Raw genomic sequence first — 25,004 nt, forward strand, 5'->3', positions numbered from 1 at the left:
AACTAGGGAAATAAAACTAAGACCAACATAAAATGATCTCTCTTCAGTAAAAACTGGTAGGTAGCTTTGGTCACTCTGTCCTCTCTGCCTCCTCAACCTTTTGTGTATAATCTTATTTTGGCACTATCATTGATCTTTAGTTATTCAAATTTTGCAAGCTGAATCTCTAACCATCCCTTTTTCCTAACTCCAACTCCTTTAAGTCACGTGCTTTCTGACTATAGACCTGGTATAGAGCAGAGCGTCAGTAAAATGTGTTTTAAAAAGTACGAGTTAAAAGAAACAAGAGCACACAATAAGAAATGATGCAATTATTCATACCAGTTTATTGTAGGTATTGTGTTTCAAAAAAATTTATAGCATAAATAACTTTTCATGTCATAAAATAACTTAGTAGAATTTATAATAAAACTTTGAGAATTTAATATCTCATCAAAATACAATAAAATATGGTTTTCAAATATGATTCACCCTTTAGGCTTTTCTTTTACTTGAGGGCATATAAACCAAAAGTACCCAAACTATGGCTGCACTTTTAAACTTTAACGTATTTGGTTTATTTTAATGTAACTCAACCATTCTAAATTAATACATAGTTTTCCTTCCTGCATGGTTCTTTGTAATTTTTGTTCCTTTTGACTTATTTTTCTGTTTCAACACAGTTTCCTTCTTCATTTTCACCTCTTTCCATCTGCAAAGTCATCTATCTCCGGGCCCCCAGAACATGTAGTTGAACTCACTCAGCCCCTTGACATCAGTTTCTGTAATCCTTGCATCAGTGTAGGGAGTAACTGCTTGAGTAACTACAAAGGTATTTCAAAAACTTCAGTGCAATTTGGTTCAGTTATTTTCATTCAGATGCCATCACCGTTCAGGGAGATTAATCACCGGAACCCACTGATCCATGTAGCGACTTTCCCGGCAAAAACAAATAAGTTGACTTAAGGCAGGATCCTTCCATTGAGATGAATGTGGATTCTGGAAACAAATTTAGAAAAATAAACTTATTTTTTAAAAATCGATATTTGCTAGTAATTACACTTTTGAGGAGAAGACACTTGAACATTCTATATTTTGGCTACATGACATGGAGACAAATTAGAAGCACAAAAAATTAAAGTTTCTTCAAAGTAGTTGGGTTCCGTGCAAAATCGTTAAGGGTAATTACCTATTAAACTACACATTGCAAAGTCTGAACCCATGCAACCCAAGCTGAACCATATACATATGTTTGCATATCTGTTCAGTTTTGCATGAGAGTATCATTCACGGGTTTGCTCTACCAAACTTGTTACCCTGACCTGAGTGAAACAGTTTTGAGAAAGATTTCCATGCTGTGTGCACAATGAGATGAGAGCTGCACAGCAGTTAACTGGAATTGCCATCAACTCTACTCCCAAGAGACAGAGTAGTACTTTTAAGGAGTAGCAAAATAATCCGGCTGTCACTTGACTAGACCAGTCAAAAAGCAAAATGTAAAAGACAAAAGTAGCACACTTATCCCTGAAAACATAACTTCCCTACCTACCAAAGGTTTTTATCAGAAGAGAAAAAAAAAAAAAAAGGCCCATTAAAAAAATGCAAGATTGCAGAGAAAAAAATTCCACTCTATCCTCTTAATGTATTTCTAGGGAATTAACAAGGTTTGTCTCCTACACAATTTCTATTTTTAGCTCTGACTGGCAGAGAATGAAGCTGACTCCTTAATGAGGGGTGAGCCAGGAATTCATTTGGCTTTATCTAATCTGCCCTGCTAAAGGAATTAGTCACGGGAGGCAGTGCAGATGTAGGTAGGGAGTAGCTGGGCTGACTGCTGACTCACAGGGATCTCTTCCGCTGCTGGCAGTCCCCAGCATGCTTAGACATGTTCTGTACCACAGATTATCCTGATGATGAAACTAGTACATCTCGGCTGAAAGTCCAGCCACACTCTCGTGGGGCAAAGGCAGTCACCCTCCTGACCCAAACCTACCCCAGATCCACAATCAGGCGACCCAGCCCTGACTCCCGTCCTTCCGGGGCTCTACCCCGCAGGCTGCAGTCCCCCTGCCCCTTACCGTCACCAGCACGCAGTGCAGGTCCGGGGGCTGCTCGGCGCCCTCGCTCGCCGCGGGGCCAGCGTCGGTCTCCAAGAGCAGGAGCTCCGCCAGCCGGCCCGGGTTGCTGACGCGCAGGATGTTGATGTCGTTCTCGCAGCAGAACGCCTGGATCAGGGTGAAGTGGATCTGCAGAGCCACATCTCTGTCGTCGTCCTCGTCCGCCGCCAGCAGGCACAACACCACGTTATCGGGGTCGCTGGGGGCAGCGGGCGGGGCCAGTGAGCGCAGAAGCGCGGACGCCCTCAACCCTTGCCTGGGTCCCCAGGGGTCGCCGCCCGGCCCGCTCGCCCCCTCCCCTCCGGGACAGGCAGCCGCGGGGGCAGAAGAAAAGCGACAGGAAGTGGCGCGGCCGGGCGAGGGGCGCCCAGCCAAGGCGACCTCCCGGGCTAGGGCGGGAAGGGGTGCCACGGGAGACGCGCAGGGGCCCCACTTACACGTTGAGCAGTTTGGCCGCTTCGTACACCCCGACAGTGATCGTGCGCTGACTCAGGGCTTTGCTGAGCACTTCCTCCAGGGCATCCCCCACCTTATCCATCCTACACGCGGGCAAGGGCGAGGGGTCCCGTCAGCCCCGGTGCCCTCGGGCCCATCGCCGCCCCCACTGCCCGGCACCACGCCCCTCCCTCTCGAATGCAAGCACCACCGCGCACCTGGGCTCTCCGAAAACCCGGCGCTCCCGCGGCCCCGTCACCCCCCATGACCCCTGCACGCCCAAGGACCGGGCGTCCAGTGAGAAGTCCCGAGAGTGCCCCTGCCACAGGCTGCCAGTCCCGGGAGCCGCACGGGCAGCGTCGGCCACTGCTGCCCTTTGCAAAGGCCCCGGCGGGGCTCGTTCGGGTTGCGGAGCATGCTCTTTCAGTCCGCGGACGCTACACGGAGAGTCCCGAGGGAGCAAGGGCGGGAGTTGCCCTGTGCAAACTTTTCTGCTTCCTCCCCTGCAAACCTTCCACAGCCCGCCTGCACCCGGGAGCGCGGGGTAGGTGAGAGAAGTTCGGGCCGGAAGAGTCCGCAGGCCGATTTACCTTTCGGTCTTCTGCTCTCCAGCCGAGAATTCCTCCAAAGTCATATTGCAAACTGCAGGTCGCCCACGGAGAGAGCGCGGCGTGCGGGCTGCTCCTGCCACGGCTAGCGCGCCAGCGCCTGCTTTCTGCACTCACTCACAGGCGCCGCGCCGGGAGCTCAGGCCCCGGCGCTGTCCGGCCGCCCCACGCCCGCCCGGGCTTCTCCTCCTGTGTCAGCCGCCGCAGCTCCGGCCACCCCTCCCGCCCCGCTTGCTCGTTCGCTCGCTCTCCGGCCCTCGCCTCGCCACCGGCCGCACGACACTAATTGGGCAGCTGCCTCCCAGCCACTGCCTACCAGCCACTGGAGGACAAAGGGCCCCGCTCGTCGGCGTTATCCTGCCAACCCTCAGCCAACCACCTTCCGCCTCATTTGCATGCATCTTGGCCATTGGGCTATGCAAATCAGCCTGCTCCGGCAATTTGACCCTAGCTCCTGGAGTCAGGTTGAGAGGAGCGGAAAAGGGAGGAGCCACGCGGGAGGCGAGCCGAGGGGGCGGGGACGGGGACGGGGGCGGTGCAGAGAGGGGAAGGCGGGTCCCGCGCGCTCTCTTATCCGGTTGGCGGAGACCATTGGGAGTGGAGGGCTTCAGCAGAGGCGGGAGGTGGCCTCAGCTTGGGCTGAAGCAGGCTGCCAAGTGTTTTTCTATAATAGTCGCGGCACTTTTTTCTTATTATCGTTTCATGCCTTTTGTTTTAAGGGGTGGCTATTAAAATCTATTTCCAGGGTTAATGCACCGAAGTCTAGTAATTATTAGTAAGCAGTTTACTTTAAAAAAGTGTCTCCAGACCTCCGGGGCAAAGTTTACCTCAGAAGTGTTGTTTATCTAAGTCTAGGCGAAGCTGCTTATTAGCAGTAGTATTATTTCGGTGCCCTGATGGCTGGTTTGATTTATTTTTGGAAAGCTGCAAGGGTTAGAAGCTCAAAAAAAAAAAAAAAAAAAAAAACCAACCCGTTTGTATTCAGGGATGGCAGGGAACCAAGTTGGAGTCTTTTCCACAGAATGCAGAACGGTTTCCCAACTGCCCGCTGTAACTGGGAAATCGTGAACTGGTCTGCGTGGGGAACTGGTGACCACATGTGGGAATGAATCCCTGGCAACCCAGATTCTCGTTTCTCAAAGAGCCTTGCCCAAACAAGGATCCTTCTGGACGCCCACCAGTCGAGAGACAACCATCTGACACCCACACAGCCCACAAGTCTAAATTCAAAATGCTCTTGATATGCCCTAAGCTTCCTTTCCTAACGTATGTATGTCACTACCTTCCACAGAGAGCCTCCTATGATCTCACTGTGAATTATTGATGTTAGATGCTGAATCATGAAGCCGTAACTATAGGAAGTTTTTAGTCATATGCTAAAATTTCACCTTTGAGATAATGGCAACTTGCAGGTGGAAAGCAGACCTTTAAAACTGCAAATGGTAGTTACACATTTTGAAAAACAAACTTTAATATATAGACTCTCACTGAGTAGTTCAAAAGTCCCTTCCTTTGTTTTATGGTTTATGCAATAAATGCAAAAACATTTCTTAAACCTACTGAAGTCACCAAAAGTGGTGAAAACGGCTCCCACATGCTTGCATTCAAAACAGTGCTTGCATTATTAAGGTTGCTGTACAGCCAAAGGTCACAGAAGTAATTTTTCGCAAAGGTCACCTGGGAGTTTTGCACCCTTATGTTTTTATCACTCTAGACAAAATATTCTCCAGCTCTCTTGATCTTAATTTGGTAGAAAAGAAAAGTGATAGGTTTTTCTGGTTCATATATTTGAGTTGTCATTTTGCACTCATTTTTTAACTGCGTTGTCAGCCAGGGACATCCTTTGAGTAAAGAAATGGTCATGGTCAGCGCATAATTCACTCAACAATGCTTATGTATCTCGTGTCTGTGCCTTAAATCTTCACATTTGATGTATTTCTTAAAGAATTCCTCAACGTTGAAATTTAGGTAGGTTACCAAAGCATTTTCAGTTTTGCAGACAAAACCTGAATTACACAATCTAGCCTGAGTCATCATTTGACGATTGTTAATATGTTCCGTGGAACTCCAAGGTTCTATCCACTAGGCATTTCTTAGAGGTTCTTGGGAAGCAAATATGATCACAGCAAGCTGACAAAGAATTAGGGAATCATGTGAGTTTCTTGACAGCAAGGACTTCATCAGTTTGGTGTCCTCAGCTCCTAGCACAATACCTACATTTAGTAGAAGCACAGTCAAGATTTATTGAGTTGAATAGAATCTGAGAGTTAAATAAGATATCAGAATCCTGCAGTCCTGTGCATTGGATGACTTCCCACATATTCCACATTTAACGTTAGTTCAAAAACACTTTTTCCTGTCCTCCTCTATACCAAGAACTGTACAATTCCTGGTCCTTTGCCTTTAAAGAGCTTAGACTTTAATTGGTATGTCCACGCTTGAACTGGATTTTGGGACAAAATACTATGCACTGTCATCAGCTAACTATGCTGAAAGTCCCATGACTTCAGTCATCTGAATGGAGGCTAGGACAGTAGAACCCGTGTATTGTTTACACCAATTCAAATGAACCACAGTCCTAAAGTGCCCCACCCAAGTCAACTATATCCAGTAAAAATGTGATATCAAATGGTTACTTTTTATTATAGGCTTAGTCCTCCACTCAAAAATTGTACTGGATGCTATATTTGATTTCATCAGAAAGTTATTTGCCCAAGTATTTTGGGGATTTTCTCTGAGATAAGCTTGGGCTTCCAGTATGCAAAAATATTCATTTGTCATACTTTCTGACTCAGATATGTTACATCATTTTGCCTGATTGCTGAGTATACCTAGAATGTTTTCTCAGTGATTATCTTCAAAGTTGGGCCTCATGGCTGGAAGTAAAAACTGCATTTAGCTACACAGTTAGATTGTAGTTACACATTAGAATGGATATAGATGATTTATCACAACTGTTTATTAGTCCTGGAGGACATTGGTAGTCAATGGTAAATCAGAGAAATTTTCCTATATAAGTATTTTTTTATATATATTTCTTTATAATCACTGTGATAACTCCAATATGTGATGTCATTTTAAAAACCACTACAGGTAACTCTGAGAACTGCAAGTACACAGGAGTAGAATGCCCTTGTAGTAATGTTTGTAAAGATGCCAAATAATTATATTTGGAAATAATATGAAAATATATATTCAAGAATTGTTCAATTATTTTAGCACGGCTACCTGCTTTGCATATTAAAGATCTTTTTGATATTTTAGTCATGCTTATCCTACATACATTCCTACTACTGGTTCCATAATGCAGAATTATTCTTTCTTTCTTTCAAAAAACAATCAATGCTTTAACATCTGAAAGAAATATAATGCTTGTTATTTCAGCATTAGACCAATCATTGTCCACATTAAAGGAGAAGATCAGTTCGACTGTGACGGATGTATTTTCCACCTACTTAGATTTGTACTGTATTATTTTTTCTTGCTAAAAATCATAAGGTTCCTGGCCAAGAGCAGTAGCTCACGCCTGTAATCCCAGCACTTTCAGAGGCTGAGGAGGTCGGATCACTTGAGGTCAGGAGTTCAAAACCAGCCTGGCCAACATGGTGAAATCCCACTCTACTAAAAATACAAAAATTAATTGGGGCCGGGTGTGGTGGCTCACACTTGTAATCCCAGCACTTTGGGAGGTCAAGGTGGGTGGATCACCTGAGGTCAGGAATTCGAGACCAGCCTGGCCAACATGGTGAAACCCCATCTCTACTGAAAACACAAAAATTAGCCAGGTGTGGTGGTGGGCACCTGTAATCTTAGCTACTTGGGAGGCTGAGGCAGGAGAAACACTTGAATCCAGAGGTGGAGGTTGCAGTGAGCTGAGATGGTGCCATTGCACTCCAGCCTGGGTGACAAGAATGAAACTCCGATTCAAAAAAAAAAAAACTAGTATAATATTCTTAATGTCATCTTTTTTGTGTGTTCAATAAATCCTTACCCTCTGAAAATTCTCTTCAGCTGTTAAGAATCATGGTAGTAATCATGGTGTTGATTTGAGCTTTGGGCTGGCCATCTTGCGCTGCCACCAGCTGCTCACATTTCACCAGTCAAGCAAGGCCCAGCCAGTGGAGCAGTCAGATGAAGAGACTAACTAGAACATTCTTCAAGATCAGCACCCCCCCAATCCCCCACCTCTCTGTTGGTAAGTGTGTATCAGAAGGCTTCTATCACGGGAGGAATGTTCTGAGAATCTCTGCTTCGTAGGCTAATCACTGGTGAGGGAAACAGGTGGTCTGAGTTGTTGATTGGCCACTGGTAGGTTGTTTTTGCACCTTGAACAGATTTGTGAGTTTGCTTTTTTCTTTTCTTTTTTGAGACAAGGTCACCCTCTGTCATCCAGACTAGAGTGCAGTGGCACCGTCATAGCTCACTGCAGCCTTGAACTCCCAGGCTCAAGCGATCTTCCTACCTCAGCCTCCTGAGTAGCTGGGACTATAGGCACATGCCATCACACCAGCCTAATTTTTAAATTTTTCAAAGAGATGGGGTCTTGCTTTGTTGCCCAGGCTGGTCTCAAACTCCTGGGCTTAAGCAATCCTCCCACCTTGGCCTCCCAAAGTACTAGGATTACAGGTGTGAGCCACTGCTCCTAGCTGATTTGTGAGTTTTCTCTCTCTGAAATAAAAAAGACAATTCTATTCACCCATCAACTTCACTGCAAAGTTTTCTTCTTCCTAACTTCATAACAGCTCATGCTTATACCTCTTCTCTGTACTCACTCTCTTGGTGACCTCATCTGGTCTCATGGCCTTAATTATTTATATGCTGATGACTTCCAAACATATTTCAAACCTGGCCAGTCATCTCTTCTGAACCTCAGCGCTTATTCATCATATCTACATCAATATATAGTAAGCATCTTAAACTTAAAATGACAATTGTTGCTCTCCTGATTGGCCAAATCTGTGCATACAATAGGTCAATGGCAACTCCGTTCTTCCCACTGTACAGGCCCCCAAACCTTGGTGTCATTCTTGTTTCGTTTTTCTCACAACCAACCACTTCCAGTCCATCAGCAAATCCTATAGGCTCCACTTCAAAATGTAAACTAATTCAACTATTTCTCATCACCGCTACCACCAGCATCATCTCCCACCTGGAAAAATATAACAACTGGTCTCCCTCTGCTTTTCCCCTTCCTCCCTTCACCTCCAGCAGTCAAAGGGATCCTGTAAATAGTAAGTCAGATCCCAGTCAATTCTTTAACCCAAAGTTATCAGTGGCTTTTCTTTTTACTCAGAGAAAAACCCCAAGTCCTTACTATGGCTTAAAATACCATATAAAATCTGTGCCCATGATGAAAGTGTCCTAATATTGATAGTGGTGACAATTGTACAACTCAGTTAATATAGTAAAACCCATTGAATAAAATATTTAGGGTGTGTACAGAATGTGAATTATATCAATAAAGCTGTTATAAAAATCTGATCCCTACAGCAATCTTATCTTATACTGTTCCCCCATGCTCATTTCTCTCTAGCCATATTGAACTCCCTTTTGCCTCAGGGCCTTTGTACTGACCACAAGCTTGGAATGTTTTTTCTCCTGATACCACATTGCTCATTGCCTTCCAGCCCCCTTCCTAATGAGCCATGCCCTGCTCACTCTAGTTGAGTTGCAATACCTCTACTTCCCTGGCACTACTAATCTCTTAAACCCTGTTTTTTTAAAAGATCATGTCACAATCACCTTCAAACATATATATTTTACTTGTATATATTGTTTGTTATCTGACTCTCCTCCTGCCCACTCCACTATCCAAAAGTACGGAGTAGAATTTTTCTTTGTTCACTGATTGGTCCCTAAGTGACTAGAACAGCGCCTTATATAGAGTGAACCCTTAATAAATATTTGTTAAATCAGATATTATTGAATGAATAAAGTACACAGATTTTAATATATAATTGATGAATTAGAGCATAAGAGTTATATACTTTGTGGTCTTTTTTGTATATTAGAAAGGAAAATGTCTTGATCAAATACTGTTTTGCTGCTTTTTTTTTCAATCCTCCATGACATCAGAAAACAGCTTGTATTGTTTTAGTTACAGAGGGTTATGCACCCTTATCTGCATTCATATTATTCTCATAGTCCCTCCACCCCCATCCAACTGTTTTTCTTATAATTTTTTCACGGGTTATAAACGGACCCATTTTGTAAGCTAAGGATTTTGACCTGTACTGTATACACATATAAAACTCAATAGATTAAAAGGTGCTTAATTGCCAAGCTTCAAATCTTGTTCTTTCAATGTGGCATAAAGAGATTATAATGATGAGGAAAACAACTTTGAAAGGTTTTATGAAGGTGAGTTTTGAAGTGGGAGATTTAAAAGCAAAGATGGGTTATGTTGCAGAAGCAAAATGCAAGAAACACAATTGGAGATGAAATTAAGGAAATAAAGTAATATTTAGGAGACTGAGAACAAAAGAAAAAGAAATAAAAGAGAATAAGAGCATTCTTTACTACTATTTGAACTTCTACCTCTCTCTCTGGCTTTAGTGCTTGTAAGCATTTAATCCTGATTAACTGGAAATTTCTGCCAGTAAAACTTATTCTTTGAAATTGCTTATAAGATTTTTTTTTTGCTCTGTGAATAATATGCATTCTTATATTTTGGTTTGATCCTCATGTACTTTGGCAATAAAATGTCAGTCTCAGAGTCTGGAAGATATTAAATATTAAAACAAGATCATTTAGGATCAAATTCTGTAAGACTGTGATGTTTTGAAGAGGGTCTAGGACATGGTCTTTTGGAGTGCTCATTTCTGTACAGCTGGTCTTAGATGTGGGCCACGGCCATGTTTGTGTGACAGTAGTCTTTCTGGCTCCCATGTGACTTCGTACTGTAAAGGTCCAAAGTAGCCTCATTTTCAGTAACCAAAGAATGCAGTGAATGGTCTGCTATCTGGCTATCCATTATGAACATTTCTGTGCTTTGTGGACCATATCAGTTTGTGGCAAAGTGATGGATTGTGTTTAGCATTCTATTGTTGACCTGTACGGATTTTTGCCATATGTTCCAGCTCATTCCCTTAAGATATAGGAGGGGGGAATCTTATTAGTATCATTGTCCACTAAGCAGAAATGTGTCAGAGATTTTGCTTTCTCAGCTGGAGACTCCCTCTTGGCAAGCCATCCTCCCTATTTTAGGAAAGCATTGCCATCAAATACAAGAAGTCCCATTTATAAGCTTATTTGTTTATATTGTGTATCTGGTCTATATTTAGGGAAGTTTTGAAATGAAGCTGTCAAATTAAGAACGATGTGGCTACTTTTCAAACATAGTCAACAATAATAAATCTCATTTGATGTCCCTCTGAGAATGTGGCTTGAATGATACAATCTTTAGCAGGTTGTTTACCTTCTCTATTCCTCAGTTTCCTCATTTGACAAATATTTGTGAACTCTTTTTAATTTTGAAAGGAACTCCCTTTCCCCAAAATCCATAGTAGGCATAATCCCCACATATAGATAGATAAAAGTGGAAGTGTTGTGGCTGCAGTAGCCGGATGGCAGTGGGGGTGAAGGGCAGGGATTGGCAAGTTTAGGCTTCCCCTCATAATCCCCTCCTGCAATACACCCCATAACCCCTGAGACATGCATACTCATCATAATGGGAGATATCTTGTTCTCTAAGACCCTTCCAGCTCTACCATTTTTTACTTAATAATTTTGTTATTCTATAATTACTCTATATTTTTCCACAGTCACTGAAAAATCTCAAATACCTTGCCTTACCACAAAAAAATTATTTTTCTGGGCCTTAAAAATTCAATCATGAGATAATGTGCCTAAAGAATTTAAAAAACATTCATGCTCCTCTGCTTTGATATCAATTTTCAAACATTTCAATCTATTTCCATAGGTCGGTTGAAGTTATATTACAACTTGCCTTATTAACCTGAATTTATTGTCTGGTCACCAAATGCTATGGAGTATGATTTGGCACTGCGTCTTAATAAACAGGTCGCACCTGGGAGTTAGCACGACCTCTCCCATCTGAGAAGAAGGAGCTGCAACAGATGGTAAAACGACTAAAAACCAGGTGGGGTTATTGTTTAATGACCATCTGAATTAAGTTTGGTTAATTTGGCGTGTCCCTAATTATCCCTAGCAACTGGACCCTCTACTCCATTTTATAAGTTTGGATTTATATCTTTTATGTAAACTATCAAAACAAGTCCATCTGTGATCCTAAAGCTGTATTTGCCTTAAATCTAACCACAGTGGAAATCCTAATTTATTTGGTTCTAGCTATGAGGAGTCCTTAAACACTGGGTTTTTACAGTGCTCTGCAATTTACTTTTCCTCAGGTTGTCACCTATGATGTGAGCATTTCCCTTCATTCTTCTCCAAGTTTAAATTAATGAAAAGACACTCAGCATAATTTCCAAAAATCAGAGATGTCAAAACTTCAACCTATGTACATTCCTTTAGAAGATTTTCTCATGAAATCCGTGTGCAGCAGTGAGTTGGCTTCCAGAGATGTTTAGAAAAATCAGAAGTTATGCTGTCCTCAACACTATAATAGATTCAAGGCCTGCCAGCTCCTTTAAAGACACTTCCTCCGCTACCTCCACTATACCTTATTTTTGTTTGTTTATTTGTTTTTGTTTGTTTGTTTTAGGCAGGGTCTTGCTCTGTCACCCAGGTTGGAGTGCAGTGGCGCAATCTCGGTTCACTGCAGCCTCTACCTCCCAGGCTCAAGTGATCCTCCCCTAGACCTTATTTATTAATAAGAATATTAATTTATGCTGGGATGGTGGCTCACGGCTATAATCTCAGCTACTCAGGGGGCTGAGGAGGGAGGATCACTTGAGACCATGACATCATATAAACCAGGAGTTCAAGACCAGCCTGGGCAACACTGTGAGACCTCCCTCTCTAAAAAAAATTAAAATAAATTTTTAAAATATAAAAAGAAGAAAAAATATTAATTTGCTAAATGCTTATCATGCTTAGCAGTATGGCAAAATTGTTATTTACATGATGTCACTAAGCCCTCACAACAATCTATGAGATAGATACTATTATCTTCATTTTATTGCTAAGTAAGCTGTAGCCTACTGGAAAGGTTAAACTAGTTACTAACTCAAAAGACCCATAGCTAAATGGCCAAGGCAAGATGCAAATGCACATCTGTGGGACTATGAATCTCACATTCTTAACCACATATTATGCTCCTCTAGAACAGCTGTGGTTCACGTGGCATCAGAACGTAGCGTTCAGAATGCAGACTCTGGAATCAGGCTTGGGCAAGCCACCTAAGCTCTTTTGCCTCTTTTCTGACAAAAGCTATCTCTTACATTTATTATGAAAATCAAATGAGGCAAAATACGCACAGCACTTAGAGTACACAGCATGTAGCAGGACGTCATGAATATTAATTAGATGGCACCCATTTTCCAATGTCCTTTCTAGTTTTCTTTGTTCTTAATTCCTTCATCTAAGTAAAATACTGTATTTATTTCCATTTTCTCTAACACTTGAGGCATCATTGCTAACGGCAAAAGTGCTGACTGGACTTCCCGGTCCTCACCTACTGCTGTGAAAATTCCCCTGAATTTTGATGCAAGCCACAGGTAGATCCAATATACATGTTCCCTTTCTAACTACAGATGAACTGAGGTTCCCCCGTCAGTGCATTTTAGATCTTTAGGCTGTTTTTTGTTTTTGTTTCCTTATTTGTTTGAGATAGGGTCTTGCTCTGTTGCCCAGACTGGATTGCAGTGGCATGAACTTGGCTCACTACAACCTTGGTTCACTGCAACCTCTGCCTCCCGGGCTGAAGTGATTCTCGTGCCTCAGCCTCCAGAGTAGCTGAGACTACAGGCCCGAGCCACCATGCCTGGCTAATTTTTGTATTTTCAGTAGAGACGGGGTTTCACCATGTTGACCAGGCTGGTCTTGAACTCCTGGCCTCAAGTAATCCACCCATCTCGGCCTCCCAAAGTGCTAGGATTACAGGTGTGAGCCACCACAACCAGCCTTTTTAGGCAGTTTTGGTAACATGAATCGTGTTTCTGTGCATGCTAAGGAACAGGCTTGATGTTATTCAAACCCTTCTTGTGTGTGTGTTTTTTTTAATACAGAACAATGAGTTTCTCAAGTTCACTGTAAAATACTCTTATGTTTTCTTTTATCCTCTGAGAGCTTCCTGTATTTGTGAGCTCCTTTCAAATCAGCAACTGCAGCCTCGGCAGGCATCTGGATCCTCCCCGGTGTAGGGAACATAAATTAACTGGTAGCGCCCTGTAAATGTTATAGGCAGGAGGAGTTCAGGGAGTGCACAGAGGCAGGCCAGGGTGCTTTCAGTATGTAACAGCTGGTCCCCATGTCGTGCCTCAGAACTGGTTTTAGCTGACGTCAGATAACACTGATGTGCACCAGACTGACTTGTAGTACCAGGAAAGCTGACCCCTCCCACTTCCCCTACTGCCCCTGTGCTTGCCAGAATGCTGGAGACCATTATGAACTCACAGTTGTCATTTGATCTCCATCTGGCTGCTGTCACTAAAGCTGCCTTTTATCATTTGCCAAAAAGTGTAAAGCAAAAGACATTTCCCTTTCTCACAAATCTTTGCTTCTAGTCCTTGCTCTTCTCATTTTCTGGGTAGTTCCAAGTAATTCTCCTTCTGTCTGAGTCTGTGTAGCACCATCAGGAAACCCGCAAAGGACTCACTAGAATATTTACCCATATGCCATCTTCTTGGTGAACTAGATTTAGCAATGGATTTTTTAGGAAGTGTTAGAGGTGGGCTGTGGCTTTGCTGACTTCAGATATTATGTCTTAAGTTTGATGTGGTTTGAACTGCTGATATAAATGTGAGATTTGCGTGTATGAGCTCATATTGTGGTAAATTTTATGAGGATGTAGATCACAACAGTCTAGCCATACAATTATGTGGGTCCCTGTATTAAATTAGAATCTACCCAAATTAAACAATGAATATAATAGCAGCTTGCCATAAATTGGATCTTATAACAGCTTAGTAATGTGAGGGGAATAGAAGAATAAATTCTGAGGTGATGCTTGTTGTACTTGGTCACTAAGAACACTAGAATGTTAGTTGAAGCTGATCATAAATCTGGTACCAGCTTAAAAATTTACTGTTAGTGATCACCTAGCAGTTAAGATTTAGCAACATTAGCAAAAGATCATTCTTTGTCAAGAAAACTCTTTAGGGATGACATTTGATATTCAACAAGTGTTAGTGGTAATGATGATGGAATATCGTACGCGCCAAAGGTTTCGGAAACAAATTTAGGATTCTGATTTTTATGCAGTTTAGCAAATTAATCCTTCAAGAGGTAATTATAAAGAACCTTTTATGTATGTTCTCAGTATATGTTTATAAAGAAATTAGAAGGCACTACACTCTATATGAATCCATAGTGTGTGTGTATGTGTGTGCAAAAACAATGTGGATGGATATACCTCAAAATTTAAGCAGTGTTCCTTTTTGTTCTCCTTCCTTCCTTCCGTACTTTCTTCCTTCCTTCCCTCCTTCCTTCCTTTCTTTCTCTCCTTCCTTCCTTCTTTTCTTTTTCGATAAGATCTTTCTCTATCACCCAGGCTGGAGTGCAGTGGCCCAGTCATGATGTGTATGAGCTCATACTGCAACCTTGACCTCCCAGGATCAAGCAATCCTCCTACCTCAGCCTCCTGAGTAGCTGAGACTATAGGCACACACTTAGCTAATTATGTTTTTCAGAGATGGGGTCTCATTATGTTGCCCAGGCTGGACTCAAACTCCTGGATTCAAGCAGTCCTCCCACCTTGGCCTCCCAAAGTGCTGGGATTACAGGCATGAGCCACCGCATCTAGCCTGTGTTCCTCTTTGAGTGATGAGATTACTGGTGATTTTTATTTTCTTATTTTTGCTTACTTTTATTTGGTGATGTTTTATATAATAAGTGTGTGTTACTTTAAATATATTTTTAATTGAGGTAACATTTATCTTCAGTGAAACACACAGATCATAAATGTACATTCTGATGAGTTTTGATAAATGTATATTCTTGTGTAACCCAATCAAGATATAAAGCCCAATCAGGACACAACCCTATTAGTGATATATCCCCTATCAAGATATATAAAGTTTACATTACTTCAGAGAGTTCCATTCTTTCAGTCTCTTAAAAGAAGCTTCTGTGTAGACTAAGACAGGACACATACACACAAAAATTGAAACAGTTATCTGCCTTCAAGGATCTTACCTTTTTGGTGAGGAGATGAGAAAAATAATAGAGAGCTTAGCACGGAGCATTTAAGGGTTAAATTATATAGCTCAAGAAAACTCAGAGAAGAGCCAGATAATCAGGTAAGATTTTGTAAGAGCTTAGATCTGTTATTTCATTCCAATAGAAAAGGTAAAAAGTGTACTAGACTATAAGCTCTAAAAGGTCAGGTACTATGTTTATCTCGTTCACTGTATCCTAAGTGCCTTACACATTGCCTGGCAGAGGGTACTGACTCACTAAATATTTGTGGACTGATTAAAAGGGTATTATTTATTTAGTTACTCAGTCAGCAAATATTTATTTACTCTTCCAGTAAATATTTGTTAAGCTCCTACTGTGTGCCATGGATTGTGCTAAGCCTGGGAGATATGATGGTAAAATGATGGACATGGTTCCTAACCTCATGGACAATTGTATCTTTGTGGAAGACTGATACTGTATTAAAAGTCTTTTAGAGACAGATAGAATGGCACTGTGAGGGATTAAAGAGGAAGGCACGTGGTGAACCTGCAAGCATATTCAGAAGTAGAACTGAGCCTTGGCAAATGATTGACTGTGATAAATAAATGAGTAGAGGTATCAAAAGTGACTTCAGATCCAGGAATAAGCAACTTGGTTAATGATAGAACCATTTAATTTTTTTTCTTGCAGATCATTATGCAATAGAGGCCAAGATTATGGATCAACCATAGTGAGGGTCAGACATTTGTTGGCCATGGTTCTAACTATGGATCTATAATGTATCCATTGCATACCTTGGGGCAAAGGCAATGATTTACAATGCTGGTGCAGGGCAAAATGGTGACTTGAAAGGATTTTTATTTGGTGCCCATCACCTGTTCTTCTGATTACCTTTTCTTCCTCTTGCCCATGTTCCTCTCTTTATTCTACCAACCCTCATGTCCTTTTCCGGTATCTGATAACTCATGCCTACTAAGGTGATTACTGATCACTGTGGCTCTAAGGTGGAGATGCCTTTTTCCCACCTCCCACTTACATACCCTGGCATGTTTGCCTTTTAAGAAGAATGGAATGGATATTAGGGGGATAAGGATGGGTCACAGAGCCAGTTGTTACGATTGTAGTTTCTTGGCGAAGGAGGCTGCCCTTATGCCTGTGCCAGTTAGACCTATCCTATTGCTCTCTATTTCCCTATATTCTCTACCTTGCCCTTTTCCAGTATTTTTTTGTACTTTCTACATATTAAGTTGCCTTTATTTTGAATCCCAGCTCTGTGACCTTGAAAAGTTTACTTAACATTTATCAACCTCCATTTCTTCAACTGTAATTGGGAGATACATCAATGTCAGTGGATTCAGTGTCTTCTACATGGCAGTTTCTCAGGATTAGTTGCTTTTCCCCATCACCCACTGCTTGGCTGCATTGCTGAGAGTTCTAGACTCAGGAAATCACTCTCAAGTATACTCAGCTTTTAGAGACAAGCTTAATGGTACCACCTCATTGCATTTGAGAGGCGTTTCTCTCAACTCTGTTCCCCCTCTTACTTGCCCAGTTTCATTTGTCTCACCAAATTGTAAGTGTATACCATTGGACACAATAATTATTAAGGAAGAGTGTACCTGGATCTGCACAAATCCATTCCCACTGTGATCAAAGCAATTTAATAAGTCTCTGCACTAATTACCAATCACAAATGTCCCTGTATATGAAGATTAATCCTTAGTTTGAAGACTACACATGTGAATCAAGCAAAGTAACCCAAATCATTATGTGTATGAATAATATATGTGTTTATCCAAATTAGTTAACAAGGGCCCAGCATCCATTCATTCATTTTGTTATACATAGTTGTTAAGCACGTAGTAGGTGCAAGGGAGTGCACCAGGTACTAGGTCTACAGTATTGAACAAGACAGATTTGCAGTGTAATTAACATTGAGATGTACTTGAAACAACTAACTTCAGAATTAATTGCTCAATTATAATTGTGGTAAGTTCTATAAAGAAACAATTACAGGTTGCTATGAGAGTTTATAGCAGGGGATATGATCAAGTGAGGAGGTCAGGGAGATCGGGAGAGCCTTCTGAGGAAATTACTGAAGCACTAAATATGAGAGCTAAAAGCATTTTGTGGAAAGAAGGAAATGTAAGAGCTCCTCACTTGTTTGTAAGAAGACGATTCTGAATTTCCCAATGCTGGTGTTGCTGTCTCAGGGTCTGACCCTGGGAGAGCTGATTTCAGCTTAGGAACTTCATGTTCTGAAGCTGAGATCCTGAAGGATCTTCCCACTTGGTTATACCCAAAGGGAAGAAACTCACCCTCAGAAACCAACCAACCAATTAAAATTGAGGGAAAAGTTATAAAGGTATTAAGCATCATTTAGTTTTGCTTACCAAAGACACGCACAGGCTACCCAGGAACCTGACTTTATTGAAGATCTGCTTGGGGACAACCTTGAGCTCACTCAGTCCTCTGTTAACTTTACAATGTAGATAAAAATCCCAATTTACACCCAGGATAACTGAAGGTGAGAGAAGTTAAATAACTTGTCCACACCTGTACCAACTTCCATCCATCTGATTTGAAAGCTCATGATCTTTCAGCCACATCAAGCTACCCCATTGTTAACATTTTGTTAAATGATTGCTGTTTTCTTTAGGAAAAATTAGAACAGTAAAGAAAAGTTTGAAAGGTGTCAGTTATCCCTGAAACCAGAAAAATAATCTACTATGTTCCCATTTTTAAAAATTGTTATTTAATGAAGGGGATTATGAGTCATAAGTAGATTAATACTTTGACTATTTAAATTTGTGTATGTTGATATTCTAATTCCCTAAGTTTTATGAGCAAAGAGGTGAAAGGGAAGTTAGCATGATTAGGACACTTTCCACAAATGGACTGAATCTTCAACAACTGAACAGAAAAATGTACCATTAGAGGGTTAAGAACAGGTAATTTAGTTGTGTGAACTACTGTCAGCCTCCAAGGATGTAGGTGTTTACTGTTTTTGTATAAATGAAGCCAATATTGGTGTTTGAACTTCCAAAGAACTAACGTGTTATTTAATTTTATCCTTATTATATTGGCGATCACATTCAAATAGTGCAAGTAAACCAAAGAGAACTCAAGAAGCTTTGGCAATAGCTTGGTAATTGAGAAATTCCATCGGAAGGGTGTAAGGATCATCTCTTTTTATTTCATAGGAAAAACTCAAGTGACCCAAAGCCACTGTTCTTTGGAAATAGATCAAGAAAAAAATAAATAGACTCTTCATGTGCATCTTTGCTTATGGAAGTTACAGAAATGGAAATCTGCACAACGGCTTCATTCCTTGCTGTTTGTGCATTAGCCTTCTCTAGGCTGGGAATGTCACTGACATAAATGATGCTGAATAATTATATCATGCACTACTTTAAATTGGTCTGGCAGGCTGAAGCAAAATGGTAAAGTTTTCTCCTGAATGCCACACCCTTGGTTCCGCCTTTCATTTATTCCTTTTTCCCTCATGTGCACCTTGAGTGTCAATGCCGACCAGCCATACCTTCTATTTATTTCTCAGACTGCTTTTCTTGGATATCCCCACTGAAAAGACCAAGGTCAAGGCTTGAGCCTCTCTGGCCCACATGATGGCCACTGCTGCCATGCTGTTCCCATGTTTTCCTCCCTTACCCTCCAGTCTACTTTCCATAAGGCTGCCAGGAGTATCCTTTTACAAATTAATGCAATCAGGTTGCATCAATGCTGAGATCCCTTCTATGGCTTCTTGTTAACTATGGGACAAAGTCCAGGCTACTTAGCATAGCATAGCATCTGGCCTTTGCTGATGTCACTGGTGTCATTTCCTGCCTCATAAAGTACTTATTCTCCATGTAATTCTTGTCCCAGCAATACTGAAGCATTTATGGTACCCAGCAGGTCTGGCTTCATGGGTGTGCAACCTATGCTGTTTGACAGGGCACTGAGTTTAGAAGGGCTCCGTTTCATTTAATGCTCTGCTATAACTATTTTGAACCAATTCTTGCATGAAAGAAACCACGTCTTCATGCTGGCCAGGCGCATGGCTCATGCCTGTAATCCCAGCACTGTGGGATGCTGAGATGGAAGGATTGCTTAAGACTAGGATTTTGAGAACAGCCTGGTCAACACAGTGGGACCCCATCTCACTTAGATGCCTTTACATATGTTCCCTCTCCCTACATCTTCATTTTGCACTGGGTCCTGCTGGCCAAACATCATATTGGTTCACTCCTATGTGTGTTGTTTCACTCCTCTGTCTGCCTAGTCTATCTTTTCCTTCACTCCATTTCCTGTGCTCTTCTTTGTCTTCCAAACCTAATTTGAATACCACTTCTTTTTTGTTTGTTTTTTTCTGAGACAGAGTCTTGCTCTGTCGCCCAGGTTGGAGTGCAGTGGCCTATATTGGCTTACTACAAGCTCTGCCTCCTGGGTTGATGCCATTCTCCTGCTTCGGCCTCCCGAGTAGCTGGGACTACAGGCATTTACCACCACACCCAGCTAATTTTTTTGTATTTTTAGTAGAGATGGGGTTTCACTGTGTTAGCCAGGATGGTCTCGAACTCCTGACCTCGTGATCTGCCTGCCTTGGCCTCCCAAAGTGCTGGGATTACAGGCATGAGCCACCGCACCTGGCAAATACCACTTCTTAAGTGAAAGCTTCCCTGATCATTTGTCCCTCCATCTCCTATCACATTAATCACTCTCTCTTCTGTGCTACCGCTTTATATTGAACATACATCTATTATAGTCCTTCCAAGCACAGAGCCTACCTTGAAGGGTGGGTGCTGTGAGGTTTGAATAAGGTAATACATGTAAAATGCTTAGAGCAGTGCTTGGCTCATAATAAATGTTGAATAAATGTTACCTGTTCTTATGCATTATTCTTTATGGTGTTCCTGGAACCTGGTAGAGTGACTAGAACATTTATTCTTAGACATTTATTAAATACCTACTGTATGCCAGGCTCTGTGATGGCTTCCTGAGATACAAAGTAAAATAAGACATATCCTTTACTCTTAAAGAATTTAACTTTAGTCAAGGAGCGGGATGAACCACAAATAATCATGGTCCAGTAAAAAAAATGCTAAGTGCCAAGTACTTCAAGAGTGCAGAAGAAAGATATTGGGATCAGACTGAGAAATTAAAGCTTCATCTGAATTATGCGGGATGAGTGGCGGCTACCTAAACATGGAAAAGGAGGAAGATTATTCTAGGGAGAGAGAATATATGCAAAGGTACCTAAGTGTGAAAAGTCTTGCATGTTTAGGGAACTACATGTCGTTCTATGTGACTGGAGCAAATGGTGTTTGGTGAAGTTCTGGAATGCTAGATCATCAGAAAGGACTAGCAAATAGATTTTCACTGTGGTCTGTTGGTGGTGGTTGTGTAGAACATTGTGTTGTGAAGGATTCTGAAGCTATGGCCAGTCTCAGCAGGAAATAGTGATGGGATACATTGATTCCCTTTGTTGTGGGAGCAGAAGAGCGGAGTGGGAGCCTGTGTGTCATATATCTGCCATTATGATGGATTAGGTAGGGTCTCTTATTCTGTATTAAGAAGCTTGGATTTTATCCTGAAAGCTATAGGGAATTACTGAAAGATTTTAAGCATGGGAGTGATGTGATCATATTACATAGTAGGTGCTCCATAAATGTTTGTTGAATTGAACTGACTATGAATCCCACTTTACCTATTAATGATTTAGTGTATCAAATAGCACTCAAATGATCTGAACCCAGCAAATAAACCATGTATAATGGAGCCTATCGTGCTCAGAGGCTCTGTGCTAAGTGCTGGAAGAATTAGAATAACATCTAAAGGTGCTTAACATGCTCCCGTGGTGTGGCTTACATAGGAAAACAGTCTGCTTCACACTGCAGTTTTAATCGGAGGATTAAAGTGGTGTTAATAATTTATGCAGCTATATTGTTTCATGCTATGCGCTGGAGCTATCCCAAAAGGAAGATTTCCAGGGGGCTTTTTGAACCTTTAACCCTCCTGCTGGTTACATATAGTGAGAAAATGAGTGGAATAAATGAATTGCAATGTTTTTTAGATATAAATATATTAATATATTTTCGTAAATATTACTAATAAATCTTTTATTTGTAACTAGGTGGAAAGTGCTCTGAAATGTGGGCTACTATTGCAAATAAATAACCAGACTTATCCTTATTAAGAAAATAAATTGAAACCCCATAAATGTGGCATTTGTTATCACCATCATTATCTTTTAACTGTTACTGGTAAAAGAATTTGTGAGAATCTGTGCTTCTGAAAGAACGCACAAAGTGAAGTTGTTTCCTCAACACATTTAGTGTAATGGCCAAAGGCATAGATTTCTGTTTATTTTTCCATGATTCCAAAGGGACTTAGGGTAGCATGAAACAATGCAAATAATACAGTGAGGAAAAGTTAATTTAAAATAACTACAAAAGAGGGAACAAAGAGAATTTTAATGTAAGAAAATTCAATGGGATCTATGCATGAGATTAGTAAACAATGTGTAAGAAAATTATGTATCTCAAGATACTCAAGTCAAACAACACTTTAGTTTAGTTCTCTCTCTCTCTCTCTCTCTCTCTCTCTTTTTTTTTTTTTTTTTCTTTTTTGAGATGAAGTCTCACTCTGTTGCCCAGGCTGGAGTGCAGTGGCATGATCTCAGCTCACTGCTGCAACCTTTACCTCCTGGGTTCAAGCTATTCTCCTGCCTCAGCCTCCAAATTAGCTGGGATTACAGGCATGCACCACCACACCCGGTTAATTTGTTTGTATTTTTAGTAGAGATGGGGTTTCACTATGTTGGCCAGGCTGGTCTCGAACTCCTGACCACAGGTGATCCACCCACCTCGGCCTCCCAAAGTGCTGGGATTATAGGCGTGAACCACCATGCCCGGCCTTTTGTTCTTATTATGTACCAAAACCAAAACTGAAGTAATTAATATTTCTGATTTAATTTTTATAAATAAAAAGACTAAAAACAGATTTTTCAGATACTTACTAGAAATGATTAAAAGAATCACTGGAGATACTGAAACTAAAATGTATTCTCCATCGATTAATTACTTCCCTCTTCTTTATGGGTCTATCTGCTTTGTCTTTGTAGCATTCTGGCATTATTCCCCTGTGACTTCCTGTCATTATAAAAGGTTAACAATGGTCATACATCAGGATGAAAGAGTTTTGTCTTTGTGTAAAAATTCTTTCTTGCAGTCACATTTGTGGAGTTGGAAGTAAGAGGAAAGAATCTGGAATGCAAACAACTTGAACTGACAATGTTTTTTTCTGTATTACTAACATCTAGCACAGTTCCTAATAGATAGTTGATCCTTGAAAATTGTGAGTTGAAAGAAAAAAATGAAGCTTCACAGAACTTATTAGTCCTCACAAAAATGCATAACCAATAAAGATGTACGCCAGTATGATATCTTTATCATTACTTCTGATAGTCAATTCTTAATTTGTATGGTTGTGTTACCTGAACATTTTGTTCTAAAAGCATCTAGGCTACAATGCAATCCTAAGAAGAAGGTATGTTAGGAAGACAAGTTGTAGAAATCAAGGAAAAATCAAAGAGAGGGCACTCATTAATTCCTCTTCCTTTGCTGCTCCATTATTTATTGTTCTCTTAATTCATACTTTTGTAAAAGCAGGAAGCCTTTTAAGTCCTCCAACAAGATCTCCCACTGTCATCCAGCTGCCTTTTATTCTCAAAAAGGATTTTTTAGCTTCCATTTACCAAGTCTTTAGAACACTCAAAAAGTTTGGGAAGGAAAGAGTAGACCACTGTTTTTGTTGTTGTTGTTGTTGTTTAGTTTTTTATTTTTTAGTATCACTTTGTCCTGGGTGCTCTGTTAGGTAATTTAGCAAAGATTATATGATTTAGTCCTCATAGAAACCTTAACAGGTGAGTATGTTCCCAATTTATAAATCAAGAAACTGCTGCTCAGGAAGATATCTGGCTTCAAGGATTCAGCTGCAGGTCTATCCTCTACTGCGCAAGAGAGTAATTCTCCCACTCTCAAACCTTTGTGTTTGTTTGTTTCAATTGTTGATCAAGAGCTTCTAGGCTCCATAATCATGAAGACTTAGTATTCCTCCCCTGGAATAGGATTAATAATTATATTTCCAGTGTATCTGGCATTAACTGTTACCATAACAGATCAATCCAGTTGGCCAAGTACTTTACAATGGTCTATTGTTTGAGTAGAAAAAGGAGGCAATGGCAAGTACATAGAATAAAAACTTTCTGTACTGTCATAGACATGATAGATCTCTAGTTTCATGAGATGACTATTAGAATGTGTTGCTCAGTTTGCCAATACGATGATGATACTGATGATGAAAATGATGACAATAGTAAGACACTCATTTCCTGAGCACCTAACATGTGCCAATGACAATTTTAAACATTCCTATTGTCTCATTTGATCTTCCTGATAAACGTATGAAGTAGGTGTTATCGTCCTTACTTTACAGCTGAGAAAACAGAAGCTCAGAGTTGTAATTTGCCACGTTCTTATAGTACTAAATGACAGAGCTGGATTTGAACCGAGGTTTGATGCTCATCCCCCTGTCTTTAGCGATGATGCCATATAACCTTCTATAATAACAACTAACATAATGGTACATACTATCAATTAGATTTTAGTTGTGCTTTCATTTCTCTACCACAATTGCATTTGCTGGAATTCTTTTTGGAGTGTGTGTTTGTGTGTGTGTGTGTGTATGTGTGTGTGTGTAGTAGCTGGTTGTATTTATTTCTACTTTATAGGAGAGTTTTACCAATAATTCCAGGACTTTAATACTCTTCATGCCCAGGATATTCTAGTTTGTTGTGTAACTTAATTTTTCTATAACTTATAATGCACATTTCTGAAATAGTCTTCAGAATATGCTATTATCTCATTTTACTTCATTCATATATCTATGTATATATTTTATATATTACATAAAATACATGTGCAAGTAATCTCATTTGCATTATTTTGCCTTTAAGGTGAAATGGTGTCACCCCTCATAATCCAGCTTCTGCTACTTTTCACTCATCTGATAGGTGTTGAGTCCCCACTATAAGTTAGATACTCTGCTAGACATCTGGGACACCACGATGTAAGGACGTGGTTTCTATACTCAAGGAACTCATGATAACTCATTCTAGCTTACGTTTAAGGCACAGATAAGATTGATACCAAGTCCGTGGAATAGTTCAAGTTTAATTTGTGGAATATATCCAAGTGTTCCCCTTCTCCATCTTGCATAGAAACCCTACTGTCATATGGCAACAGTCTATAAAATATCTATGTTTAGCATGCTACAATAAGAGATGCCCAATAGCCTAAGGATGAATTCTAGTTAGTTTCTGCTTCAGAAATTCCCCAAAGTCCTGGAACACAAGATGTTGAAGGGGTTCCAGAAACTAACAGAGAGATCACCTTTATAACTATTGAAAAGTTCTGTTACTTTAATTATGCTATCCAAAGCCTTGAAAAACAGACCCTATATTCAAATCCTGTCTTCTTCAGCTACTATCTGTATCATGTCACTATGTTATACAACCCTTCCTGAACCTCAATATTCTTATTTG

At 40.8% G+C, this 25,004-nt stretch overlaps 1 protein-coding gene across 1 annotated transcript; it reads right to left on the reverse strand.

The window, feature by feature from the left end:
* Positions 1–303: 303 nt before the first annotated feature.
* On the reverse strand, positions 304–3,472 carry GADD45A (growth arrest and DNA damage inducible alpha). Its single transcript, XM_007978352.3, has 4 exons — positions 3,122–3,472; positions 2,534–2,635; positions 2,058–2,295; positions 304–978 (listed from the first exon to the last, which is right to left on the reverse strand). Exons 1-4 carry the CDS (start codon positions 3,163–3,165, stop codon positions 865–867), a joined length of 498 nt encoding a protein of 165 aa, XP_007976543.1. The 5' UTR covers positions 3,166–3,472; the 3' UTR covers positions 304–864.
* Between the last annotated feature and the right edge of the window lie 21,532 nt (positions 3,473–25,004).

This window comes from Chlorocebus sabaeus, chromosome 20, assembly GCF_047675955.1.
Source record: "Chlorocebus sabaeus isolate Y175 chromosome 20, mChlSab1.0.hap1, whole genome shotgun sequence".
NCBI lineage: Eukaryota > Metazoa > Chordata > Mammalia > Primates > Cercopithecidae > Chlorocebus > Chlorocebus sabaeus.